General features: G+C 40.7%; 1 protein-coding gene across 5 annotated transcripts in view; it reads left to right on the forward strand.

The window, feature by feature from the left end:
- PWWP2A (PWWP domain containing 2A) overlaps positions 1–9,616 on the forward strand; it is a 33,785-nt gene extending 24,169 nt beyond the window's left edge. Inside the window, exons 3-5 of one of the 5 annotated variants that reach the window (XR_011425028.1) lie at positions 1,735–1,881; positions 4,731–4,850; positions 7,339–8,593. Coding sequence is in view for 2 of the 5 variants with exons in the window: in XM_023617302.2 (XP_023473070.2) it covers positions 4,731–4,850; positions 7,339–7,352 (134 nt within the window). In the remaining 3 variants the exon portion in view is untranslated. Of the gene's footprint in view, positions 1–1,734; positions 1,882–4,730; positions 4,851–7,338 lie in introns of those variants that run through there. The other 4 variants (XM_023617302.2, XM_023617303.2, XM_070232983.1 and 1 more) reach the window with 4 other exon arrangements.
- The last annotated feature ends 3,693 nt before the right edge of the window (positions 9,617–13,309 follow it).

Raw genomic sequence — 13,309 nt, forward strand, 5'->3', positions numbered from 1 at the left:
CCCTGTGATAGGAACATGATGCTGGCAGCCTGGCTTCCAGGATTCCTTCCTAATTAATCTGCAGTCTTGGACAGTGCTCATAATGGTGCCCCCATTTTTAAGGACTAATCGCCTCTTGGTGAAAGTTTTAGGTGAATTAGTGTGCTTGCATTTACCCACTAAGTACTCTTAAGAGTCGGTTTAGGTTAAAACCATCCCCTCCCAGTGACAAAAACAATTGTTTTAGACAATCTTATGAATATGGAAACCATTTTAATAATTTTAGTAATAGAATTAGTTAGTTTCCAAAACTTAAATTATTTACATACCATCACATTTTTGCCATATTTTCAAATTTGCGTACTCTTACTTTTTCCACTTATTATGCCAGTACAATTAATGGAAAACAAATATGCCTTGATATATGTAGATAAATCTATTAAAATTCTGAGATCATTTTGTGTACCACACTTTAGTAAAAATATTGATTTAAGTTAATTTTTACATCATGCCTTTTAATCCATCTTGGGATGGATTGAGTCAAATTTTAATGCATCTACTTAATCTCTGAAAAAACTAACTGCCAAACTTGAGTTTTTTCTTATAGATGTCTGTGTTATTATGGCACAAATTACAGATTGGTTGTAGGGAGATATAAAGGAAAAGAAACTGTAGACTCAAAAATAATCAGGATTTATCAAAATGCTGAATTTGTGAGTCAAATTATCATTTTCCAGCTGAATAAATTAGATGGTTTTTGTTTGTAAAACAATTTCTTAAACCTTTCATGTGAAGACAGATCAGTTTTTAAATACCTGGTCTTAAAACTTGACTTAAGCATGAATTAACTATTTTTTCTTCAAATTCCTGGTATTTTTGTAAAGTCTCATTAAAAATAAGCTGAGGGGCCAGCCCGGTGGCGCAGCGGTTAAGCGTGCACATTCTGCTTCAGTGGCCTTGGGTTCACCGGTTCAGATCCTGGGTGTGGACATGGCACCGCTTGGCAAGCCATGCTGTGGCAGGCGTCCCACATATAAAGTAGAGGAAGATGGGCACGGATGTTAGCTCAGGGCCAGTCTTCCTCAGGAAAAGGAGGATTGGCAGTAGTTAGCTCAGGGCTAATCTTCCTTTAAAAAAAAAAAAAAATGGCTGTGAAAACACAGCCATTATGTAAATACTGAATTTTCCTTGTACCATAAGAATGTGACAGTTAACATCCTTTTATTGCCTTAGAACTCTGAATCTTAACCAGAAATCATGATTTAAAACTCCTTATACTTTTTTCTATCCCAGTGTCAGTATCTAGAAGGCAAACTGGATACTCCATAGCTAAAGTGTTATACTGTTGTCACATTTTTTTCCTTTTCATGTAAACTAAAAAACTTGAAATTATAATGCATATCAAGTTTTAGCAAGGGCTTTTTTTTTTTTTAATATGTGAGATAATTTTGTAACTCTGAGTGTCCCTATTTATTTCTCTCCAGCACAGAGATTCACTTAAAAGCTATTGAAAAGCCTAGAAGGAATATAGCTTTTTCCCCTGGTAAAATATAACAGAATTTTTGCTTGTCTGAGAATGTTTTTGTAGAAATGTGAGGGTCATCCTGTTGAGTGTAGAAGATAGAAAGGCATACTCAGGAGTCTATAACTCACCGCTGATGCTGGTGAGCTGGAGCATTCATTAACATTTGTGCACCAGTAGTGCCCAATATCACGTTTTTATTGAACAAACAATCATTCTCTTCCACTTTTCAGGCACATGGTTGAAAGTACAGGTGCTTGAGCCAGATTTCCTAGATTCAGAGCCTGACTTAGCTCTGCCACTCCAAGCTGTGTGATCTTAGGCAGGTGACCTCAATGTCATCATCTGTGAAATGAAGAGAATAATAGTACCTCCTCAAGGTAATTGTGAGAATTTAAATATTTAAAGCAATAAAGTGCTTGGCACAAAGCCTGTGTAAATACTTGCTATCATTACCACAACCACCACTTTCTGTGTCTGGCATAGAAATTTCATTCTGGTAGCTTGGTATTTCTGCAACATACACTCAGTACAAACAGAAAAAATGTTATGTTACCTGGAAATTACAGTAATCATAGTATGATCATCCATAAATATCTAGAAGCAGGCATGAACTATTTCCAGCTGGCATTTGTGGAAGGCAGCTGGGTTGGAGGTCATGGAGATTATAGTGAAGGAGGATGCATGAACGTTGTATTTCAACTCTTGCCCCATTCGTTTAGGGATGGCGTCAGTTCCAGGAGTCTTAGTCTTCCACGTCTGCTCTCCCTTATGCCAAGGACAGGGGCTGACATAGGAGGGATGGTAGTCTCGACCACTTCTCGTCTCAGAAGCCTGGCACATCCCAAATCCTTCCAAAGAGAATGAGAAGTATCCTCCTAGCTGGTGGGGCTCAGGGGCATGTCCTCTTGGGAGAGCTTTTCCAAGGTATTAGAACCACAAAGCTACACTTGTCAGCTTTTAAGTAGCAGAAATTAGCTAATTTGCACAGATGCTGTGTTCCCCTGGGATTCTGGCGTTTTATTCTAGTATTTTGCCAAATGGTGAAAAAGTGGACGTTAATTCGAACATTCCCTTTTATTTTTTTACTGCTACTGGTATGATTGAGTAGGAGATTTTTTCCCCTTCCTAGGAGGGAAATACCTCGCATTCCAAGGCCTTGATCTGTGTGCGTTGTGGCCGTATATTCCAGAGGGTAGTCATTTTTACCCATGGCTCATTTTTGAGATGCTGTTGATTACAAACCTGTGATTTCCCCCCACAGTGTAGCTTTTAGCAGGAAATCAGGCTGGAAGCGGTACATCTTGGTGTGAGTCCTGGTATGCTGGGAAGAACTATGCGGTTTCGTAAAGCCCTAGAAAAATAACTGGTCAGAGAAATAGCACTGGGCTAGAAAACCAGAATGTCTCTTGTAAAACAATAATATTCTATTACTGTAGAATAATAATTGAATAGCTATTTTTCTAACCAGTTACTTATGCTTTTTCCTGCTTGGTCATGTTGCATCATACTATACTGTATTAAGAGAAAATTTATATTGAATGTTCAGTCATTGAATAAGTGCATGTATATAATCTTAATTCTTTAGGTTTTAATTCTGGGCTTTGCCACGAGAGCATGACCTTTTCTGCTTCCTTCTTTCATACACTCTAAAAGGGAAATTGAATGTTTGTGTATCCTGTTCTTATCTGCCCCTTATATCTCTGCTGCCTCCCAGGAATAGTTGCCATGCTTGCATGTAAGCTTTCTCTTAAGGACAAAATAAGTAATTTCCAATGAAATCGCTGCCTTTCCTGAGGGTTTCTCTCCATTTAGTGCATCACTGCCAGGACTCCCTGACTCTTCCTAATGGATCCTGTGCATGTGGTCAATTTCTAAAGAAATACTCTTGAGACCCTAAAAGCATCGAGGGAAACTCATCTTAAACACCAGCAGAAAAGAATCATGCGCCAGGCCCTGTGGACCAGAGACTGGCAGGTTAATAGTTCCTGTGGAGTTTGAAGGGATGGGAGGGGGAAATAAATGCACAGGGAAAGACCATCTGCTCTGAGGCAGCTTCTTGACTCTTGACTAGAATCAAAAGGAGGTTCTTCAGAGTGATTGTGGAACGCTAACAAGTTGTACTTATGGAAGGAGAGGTTCAGAGATAAATTGTGCCTTCAGATTGCTTTTATTCTTGTGTGATTGCTGTTAGGTTATAGTTAATAGTAATACTTATAGTATATTAAATATACCTAAATAGTATAGTTAAGTTTTCCTGGAACAAAAGGGTAAATAACCTCATTATTAAACTTCATTTAAGAAAATTGTTCTCTGAGTTAAAATTCAGAAGTAATTATGTTTATAGGTCAGGTGTATAAATTATCTCCTTTTCAGTGTCAGAAAAGCATTTTTAAAGTTTTTAATTATGTGGTACTGCTTCTGATTTAACTTGCCATTTTAAAAATATTTTATTATAAGGACTGAACATTGTCTAAATCAGTGATCCCAGAGTTGCCTACACTGATGTGATAGATGAATTGTTTATTTATACTTAAAGTAGGGAAGTAAGCAGACAAGCAAATATGTTTAAAAAAATAAGGCTTAAAATAGCAGTCCTTTATTTGAAATATGCTTAGTATTTGAAGTCTCTGTTCTGAAAGCCTAAGTGAGAAAGCTTGTCTCGTCACACTTATTTCAAGCAGGTGTGATCTCGCAGTCTGTTCAGCCTCAGCAGTATTCGCTGGTGGGCGCTGGTGGGCACTGGCATTAAAGGAGAAAGGGATTCAGGCAGTTTTTGGTCATTCTGCAAAACAGGGTCTCTGAACTCCTTAATGATGAGTTCAAATACGAATAGGGATGACGACTTCAGCCCTCCGTGAATACTGAGATCAGGATTCCACCGCTAGGCTAGTGTTAGGCTAGGAAAAGTTTTTTGTGGGGACGTTAAATGTGAGTTAGCATTGGAGGGCCGCATCTCGGTGTGCCCTGAGGCATTTTGCTGCTGAATGGACTAGGGCCGGAGGGTGCCCTCTCCTGGCCAAGGATGGTGTGTACACACCTTGAGTCTGTTTTCCTTTAGTACAAAAGCTTCACATTCTGTGAAGCCAGCAAATTACCTAGAATAAATTCATTATGAAGATTCAACTGAATTTTGGTCTTATTTTTAAATTTTTCTTTTTTGGTAAATGGATTAAAAAGAACTTGAATGACTGCTTTATTTTTGTTAACTTGGTTTTTTCTACCATAGGTCTCAACAAATGGCAGCTATTACATCAGACAGTGACGAGTGCTGCTGCTCCCTTACAGTGTCTGACAGACCACTGTGGATTCAGACTGGGAGCATTGAAGTTAACAGTGAAACGGGCAGGTCTGTCTGTGCTAAGCCCTGCCACAAAGTGAAGAGGGCATCATGTCATTACTTGATCATTCCCCAAGTAGCTTAGGCTAGACGTGAAACACTTCATTAATTGCTTTTTCTTAGTTTTCATTGACCCTGGTAGCTAGGTGTACTTCATGTAGGTGAGAGTTCTCATGAGTGAAAATAACTTTCAACTGATGTTACCTGCTGTGGAAAAAAGTAGAGCCAGCCTCCTTCCAGCTTCCATGAATTGAGAGGCGTTTCTCTAGGGTGGTAGAAGTCAGGCGTCATCGCAGATTATGTCAGATAGCAACAGAGTCTCCATGGAAAGTCCAACAGTGGATTTCTTTATCTTTTCACTATCTCAATCTTTCTTTGTCAATTTATATTCATTACTTCTTAATGTATATGTAAGAATATATATAACCATATATGAACATATATATATATTCTTAGTGAATTAACTTCAAAACCATTGTCATTTACATAAGACAAGTCAAAGCTCAGAGGGTGGCAAAAGATAATGCTGAAATGTAGTTATAATCTATTTAATTAAGTACATTTATTAAAACCTGTTTGGATACGCCTAAGAGGCTTATTTTGGGCTTATACAGCAGGAAAAGTTTAGGGATTTTTGTGCTGCTTTTGAACTGTGATCTTTTCGCTTTCCTGCATTAAGGCTGTGTAGCCCTCTGGCGTCAGCGGCCACTGGAGAGCTGTAATTGGGCTGTATCGCTGCATTTGAGCTGTAGTTTGCAAGCTGGGTCGGAATGGCACATTCGGGAGGAGAGACTGAGGCTGGGAGATTTTGGACTCTTACCTGTATGGGATGGTGGCCACCCTTGCAGTGATCTCTTGAGGGAATCCCGTTTTTTTTAGGGTTTCGCTCCTCTCATAGGAATGGTAAGATCTGCTTCAATCCTTGGCTTTCTTGCCAACTTGAATAGGCCTCACTAAGGTTGAAGCCAGATACTGAGAGAGTCCTAAGTAGAAGTAAATGGAATTGTGCATGGGATTGGCTGTTTACCTTTTTTCCTTTCATTTTATAAAATGGGGACATGTACTTCCAAAGTTCTTTGTGAGTCTACATTTATTAGTAGTATACTTATATTAGTATAATATCTGTTTTTAGAAAATAAAAACTTAGCTCGATGTCAAATTTTAAAACAGTTAATCATTCTGTTTCTTCAGAAGCAAGGATTACCTTCACCTTCCATTCTGATATGTGCAGTATTTGTGCTTCGTAGTAGCTTTTCATTGTTCTAGAAGAAACATGATAGAAGCCCTGTGAAATTTATCTTATAGGCCTGCTCCAGTAAGTGAAGGAGGCACAGCAGCCCTGGGAAGTTAACAAAAGGCCAAGAGTTCTATCACAGAATGGGAAAGATGCCTACTTTGAAATGTTTGAAAGAAATATCGGGAAGGATAGGGGTGGTTTTCCTTTTTTCCTTTTTGCATTCTATGTTTATTTTGTCTGTCGTTATTCCACTGAAAATACCATATCTTTGGTTTAAAAATACATTTGACCAAAAAAATCATCTTTCTCTTCACGGGTCACCTCTTTTGGAATTCAAACTTTTAGTGGTACTTAGGCCCCCAGGTTTGAGAGGCATAATCAGAGATTATAGAGGGTTTCAATGGGCTTCTTACCACATGTTGTATTAAAGGGAGATTGGTGATGTTGGGCATTGTGGTCACTGGTCGTCATTCTGGATGTTGGGCTACTTGGCAGTGATTTTTATACGCTTTGCCCTTTATAAATGTTCCGTTGAGTCCTGACTTTTGTTGGAGGTGTGGTGCAGAGTGCCTCTGCCGACACTCTGGTTTGCTGGTGTAACGAGGGACACTGTGGTCAGTCTGACTAGCGTGTGGAAGTTGCCCTCTGGTTGTAAACTGGTGCTCTTGGCGCCTTCTGATGTGCTGTGTCTGCCTCTGAGGAGGCCTCCTCCACGCCCCTCTCTTTGGCTTTTTGCATATATGTAGACAGTGTGGTCTGCAGCTGATTTTTACACAGCCTCGTTTTGTAGGTAACTTTGTTCGCAGGCCTGTGGCGGCCTGTGCTAGAGGAAGGCTGCTGGTGCCCCCAGCGGTCCGCGGCTGCCAAGCTCACTTGCAGAGTTCTGGATCGTTACCCGAGAAATGGCAGCATAAAGGACAAAGCTGAAATTCACCCTTTATTAGGCAAATATTCATAAACAAGTATTTTTAAAAATACACTCAAGTGCAGATTGACTGTGTGAAGGTGCCAACCATTTTATTTGTGTTGGAGCTTGGCCAGATATACTTCAGAAATAACATGAATGCTTCTGGTGGTTTAGAATGGCATTAAGTTGTTTTCTCAAAAAAATAATGGTCATGTTTAACTGATTTAAAACAAAAAATTAGGTGTGATCCCACAATCTATAAAGGGCTTAATTTAAACAACGAGGACATCATTTTTCTCATATAATTACTTGTGCTTAACTACATTTTCTTCCTTTTCTTTACTATATTTCAGCACAAAGACATTAGCAGGCTGCTGGTTTCATGGACCTGTACCGCAGTGACAGAGAACACCAGAGCATCAGGATGAATGCAGTTGGAGACTCAGATTGTTCAAGCTGCACTAAGAAGTACATGTCAAGGCAGTGGTTAACATCAACGGTCTATAAAGGGGCATTGCAAATCGTGCTGTATTAAACCGAAGAATAGGCATTAGGGAAATATTTTATAAAAAATGAACTATTGCAATAAATTGAGCATGAGATGAGGAGAAAAGTGATGTGAAATACGCATACAAAAACCTTGAGTTTTATGTCTGGAGAATCAGTGACAGTAACATCTTTTGAACGTGAAGTTCTTATCAGTACAGTTTGGACAGGCGTAAAAGGCATAGGAGGATGGCCGAAATGCTGAAATATTTTTCATACTAAAACTTTGTGCTTACTTCAGTGTTTGTTAATCAGTTCAGCTATGAGCAGAGGTTATTTCTCAAATGGCTCTCCTCTGAAACAGCAGTAGTCACACATGCCGAGGCCAAGGTTTCCTTCAGGGTGCCACTGGAAACGGGAGAAAAGATTATCTAACATCCTGCTAAAAGGATGGCAAAGTGCCCCACCCCATCCCACAAAGAATTTGCATCTGTTCTTTAATAAAGCAGGGCTGTATTATCTTGAATATATGTTTGCTTGTTGGAACATATTAAGATGTATTTATTTGCCACCAGTATTTAACATTTTGTGCACATTTTTATAATACATTCTTATCTTTCAAATTCTGACTCAGAGTGGATAGGCTAGTGCTGATCTTGGAGTGAAAATGTATACTCTAGGAGCCAGTTCTTAATTCTACTGAGCTGGAAAGGCTTTTTAGTATTCTCCCTCTCCTTACTGGTTTCCTCTAGTTTAGAAAAGGTGACAATATCTGAATTTTGATGTGGACCTCTCTTCACGAAGAGCCCCTCCTTCTAAGTGCAAGAAATTCTCACAGGGGCCAGGTGGGACTTCGCCCAAAGAACAAGCAGCGGAAACAGACCCATTCAGGATGGCATCGAATTCTTCATGCCTGGAGCATGAATTCTTATCAATGGAAACCGTAATGTTTTTCTTGTCTTTAGAAAATACATATTATGAAAAACCTTAATTTTTCTTTTTTAATGAATGGAGAAAACATTAATGAGACAACCAGATGGACCTGTTAGTACTACATTTTTAAGGCATTTTATATTTGATGGTGCCATGCTTTTAATAATAAAACAAGTTTTTTAGCGGCAATACTGATTTATTTTTTAAACCAGAAAGATAATCCATATTGATTACTTAATATAAAAAAGGGGGAAAATGCCCAAAAATAAAAAAATACAAAATTCATTTGAAGCAACATAAGAGATAACTAACTGAGCATTTGGCTCAAGTGTCCAAACTTTCCCTAATCTTACTGTATAGGTGTGGAATGAATAATGTCACACTCAGGATTAATAAAAGGTTCTGGGTGAGTTGAGAACATTTGCTCTAACAGACGAGGATCTGGTTTACGACTCGAGAAGAAAGGGTAAGCGGTCTTGCTTCTAGTGAGTTTAATACAAATCCTAATTACACGGCAAGTTATTAAAAGTGTTGATCACATTCTAAAATTGTATTTTTGGAAAATTCTTTATCATGAAGTCATTATACAGTTGATCAACTCTGGAAGAAGTCAGCTTGGAGCTGTAGCAGCAGGGGTTCTAAAGAAGATGTGTACTTCCGTGGGGCCCCCGCCCCGCAGCCCTGGGGCTTCAGCTGGGTCTGTCCTGGTCATTCAGGTACGGACCCCAGCTGTACCTTTCAGGCTCACTTCAAGAACCAGATGGCACCCGAGCTGTGGCAGATTGTATATGCAAGATTTTTAAGCTTCAGAATTCTTTATTTGTGCAGAGTGATGGAAATGACCAAGAAGTAATATAAAGGCAAAAGAATTGGGAGAGGTCAGATTTTAAGTATCTAAATATTTTTTCTCATGACAAATTCTCAAAGGTGTTTTGTTATAAACCAGATTTTCATTTTGTAAAAAATGAAACTTGGTGGTATTTAAAATCTAGACATACCATGTTGCTGTTTCACGTTCATTGCTTTAGTTGCTTAATATTTAAGCTTTGCTTCATGCTGCCTTTGTCTGTATTTCAAATCTTCACAAGCCTATTTCATTTTGTAGACTTGAATGACAAAAATTGTTTCTCATCAAAAGTATGCTGAGACTTAAATGTTAAAGAATGTTGTGTAACATTTATCCAATAAAGTCTTGATTTTTTTTTTTTTTAATTTAGTTATTTAAAAGCTCTTTACTTTTTAGGAGTTAGGTTTTAAAGGTTATTATTTTTTTAACTGTTAAAGTCCAACCATAGCTGTTTTAAGTAGTATTGCTTCCTTATAGGAGAACGACCTGTAGGCTTTTAATCGTTGGGAGCTTTGATGGGGCCTCTTTATGGACAAGGATAGAGGAAGGGGGAATAATTAGGACCCTGTGCACAAACATCACTGTTTTCTTTTCTGGTGGAAACAGATAACCTACCCTTCAGAGTTGGATGTAATTAAACAAACATATACTGGTGAGTTTCTTAATTTTAAGGAGTCCTGCCCTTATGGATACATGGTTCGTTCTTTAAAAGCCCAGCATGTCCAATGTGAGGTCAAGTGTTTGGCTGGAAACACTCAGCTGTCAGGAAAAAACTAGTCTCTTAAAACCTACAAGACAGTGGAGATTTTTTAGGACTGACCCAGAAACTTCTGTCAGTGTACCTTTTTTTACCCCCATTTGAGTAAAGCAATCCTTTAGAAGGCTGCCTGCTATTCCAGAGTATACATGGAGTCTTTAATCTCATACGTTCTCCCAGTTCATTTAAATGAGTGTAAAAAGGAGGCTACTGGAATCTGGCTCTGTGAATATCCTTTTTTCCCTCAAGTTTCCCTCTCATGAAAATGGAACTAGAGAAAACCAGGCATGGTAAACAAGCCACGTGCACAGCATCTGGGAAGGCCTACATGAGACCCCTCCTCCCCCATACCACTCCTGATCACGTGGTACACGTGTCGGGCTGTTTGCACACATGACTGCCAGACAGAGGGAATGAGTGAGAGAACCCATGGATGCAACTTAGGATCTTTTTGGTGCTGTCTTCAGTCAAGGAAATATGATAAGTTTAGGTTCATGCCCTGGAGTCACATACGGGCTGTGCCAGTGCCTCCCTGAGCATGCTGGGTATGTCTCTGCGAATACGCACTAGATAAAAGGAAACTGTTTCCTGCTTTTATAGCTGATAGCTCCCTTCTCTTTTGCACAATGATTCTTCCTTCAGTGCTCTGAACAGAGCACACTGCTTCTTAAGCATACTTTCTCTAGTGACGAGTGTGCTACCAAATCTTTGTTTATTCAGTGAAATTTCATGGCCTAACAGCTCCTTTGCTTTGATATTGAGAAGGTAATGAACCTGGAGTGAAAGAGAATACAACTCAGGAATACCGTGTCAGAGGAAGAAAGAGCTGGCTGCACACAGTGGCTATGTCACTGTCCCTAAGAGTTAAGAAGACTTGTACATCAGCCCTTTCATCATTCCCACATGAGGCGCGCACGACTGTAGAAGCGACCTTCTAGCCGTAAGGAGGGAAACTGAGGTGGTGCTATTAAGAGGATGCTTCAATACAAATAACCTGCTGTAGTCTAAGGTAGAGACATGGATTCTAATCTTAGTTCTGTCAGTTCTTCTGTCCATCGGTGACAGAAGCAGCATGCAGTGGCTGCACTGGCTAAAACAAGCTGTGGGAAATAAGTGTCTAAATACAAACCCTTCAGTTCCTACTCAACCAAGGCCAAAAACATGGGCGACATTAGGAAATTTTTTTCCTTGAGTGAAATATTCTATAGTCTTATGTTTCGGAATCCTGTCTAAGCTCAGTGCCTAACTCCTCTGGGTCCTGCGTACAGGGCTCAAACCTCAGGTCTGAAGGCAAACTTCATCAGCAATGTGGAGTGCCTTGAGGTGGCGGGGAGCCTACTGTTGTCACTGCCCCAGAAAAGCACAGCCAGCAGCCTCAGTAAGACACAAGGCAACCTTAGAGAAGACAGTGATGGGGTGACCTTCACATGTTTAAAGGCAGCTTCTTGAACACCTGTGGAAAATGAGGCAGGGGCTGTCCCCGTGGCTAAGTGGTTACGTTCACACGCTCCACTCTGGCAGCCCTAGACTCGCTGGTTTGGATCCTTGGCATGGACCTATGCACCACTCATCAGGCCATACTGAAGCAGCATCCCAGATAGAAGAACTAGAATGATTTACAACTAGGATATACACTATCCTTTATACAAATATACAAAATCCATGTATATGTACATGGGCTTTGAGGAGGGAAAAAAAAGAGGAAGATTGGCAACAGATGTTAGCTCAGGGCCAATCTTTGTCACCAAAAAAAAAAAAAAAGGAAGAAAATGAGGCAGGCTAGAAAAGCTTTTGCAGCACAAGCTGAAGCTATAACTCCTGGCCTCTGATGCCAACTCTGCCAACAGCAGAATCCAATCAAAGTGTCACACAGACCTAGGAAATTATCAGACCTTTTCTCCCAGTTAACTTCATGAGGCAAAGTTGCAAATAACTATATTCTGTTTTGGGACAGTCAAACCATCCCTGTAAAGCAGTCTTGTTTACTTGAGACCAAGTACCACAGAGTCCACCAAAACCTACATCCTTTGAAATTTAAACGCTCTTCTCCCCACCTCACTCCCTTCCCTTGCTTCTGTCCCTGGCATTCTGTCCCTGAGGACTTCTGTCTTTAGTTTGAAGACTTTCACGTTTGTCTGTTTCTGACTTGCTACATTTGGTGGTGTGTGTGTGTGTGTGTGTGTGTGTGTGTTGGGAGGGCACCCGTGTGCTCAGGCGGCATGAGGCGGTTGCTTCGTGTGAGCCTAGGCTGGGGTGTCTGATGCAGATGTCAGTCTGGCACAGCAGCCCGTGCAGGGACCATGAGGTTCCAGTAACCTCAGATCTCTCTCCACACATCTGTGACTAAGGGTTCCCTGAAGAGCCTTTGGGTAGTTCCCCTCACAGCTGTAATGATGCCTGATGGCTTAGGACCCCCAGGGCCTGGTGGGAACTCCCCTCTGGGTAGGCTACACTTCCCACCAAGCCAGAACTAGCAGCTGGGACTGAATCCCATGCCATGCTTTAGCTACGGGGGAAATGTGAGCCTCCCGAGTTTCCCCTTGAGTGAAAGGAAAAAGGAGGGGGGGGGGGTCAGATTTCTAGCTCTGGCTGATAGAACTTAACTCCTGTATGATGGAGCTAATTCCTAGCGTGCAGACCTCAGAGGGTTGGAAAGTTAGCAGCAAACTGAGTAAGAATATTTCCGACCTTTGTGATGGTAGACTGGTACAACCAACCCACCCCATACACCCATCCCTAGCTTCAACAGTTACCAGCCTGTGGCCAGGGAGATGGAAAGTTTTGATGCCTGAAATATGAGGGCATCCTCACTAGTTTTTATAAGCAATTTTATCATTGGTTTCTTTGCCCCTTGCAGGGTTTAAGCAGTCGTTCTGATACTCTACAGTTATTTCAGCCCTGCCTCTTGGGCTGGCTGGTGGCAAGTAATCCATTTCATTTGCAGGAGCGTTAACGGACTCGGTGCAGTGCGGGCTCAGGGCAGCTCTCCGCACAACACAAGGAGGTGACTGGAAACGGTCACCTCCTCTCTCTGTGCGGCTTTTAATTGTGCGTTTCCCCAAAGGAACAGATTTTTCAGGCACTTCTGGTGGAATGTTCACAGGCTTCCTTTTTAAAAGAAGTCCAGGTGATGGAAGGACCAAGCTTGTTAGTACGGAAGTGCAGCAGGGTGGACTGAAGAGGATCATAAACATCTCACTGAAACTACTTCAAGGAGATTTCCTAGGGCCTTTCGGGTACACTTCTGCTGACAGGAGTATTAGAGGAAGAGTTCAATGCCTTAAGAAATAGGGAGGCATGA

Source organism: Equus caballus, chromosome 14 (genome assembly GCF_041296265.1).
Source record: "Equus caballus isolate H_3958 breed thoroughbred chromosome 14, TB-T2T, whole genome shotgun sequence".
NCBI lineage: Eukaryota > Metazoa > Chordata > Mammalia > Perissodactyla > Equidae > Equus > Equus caballus.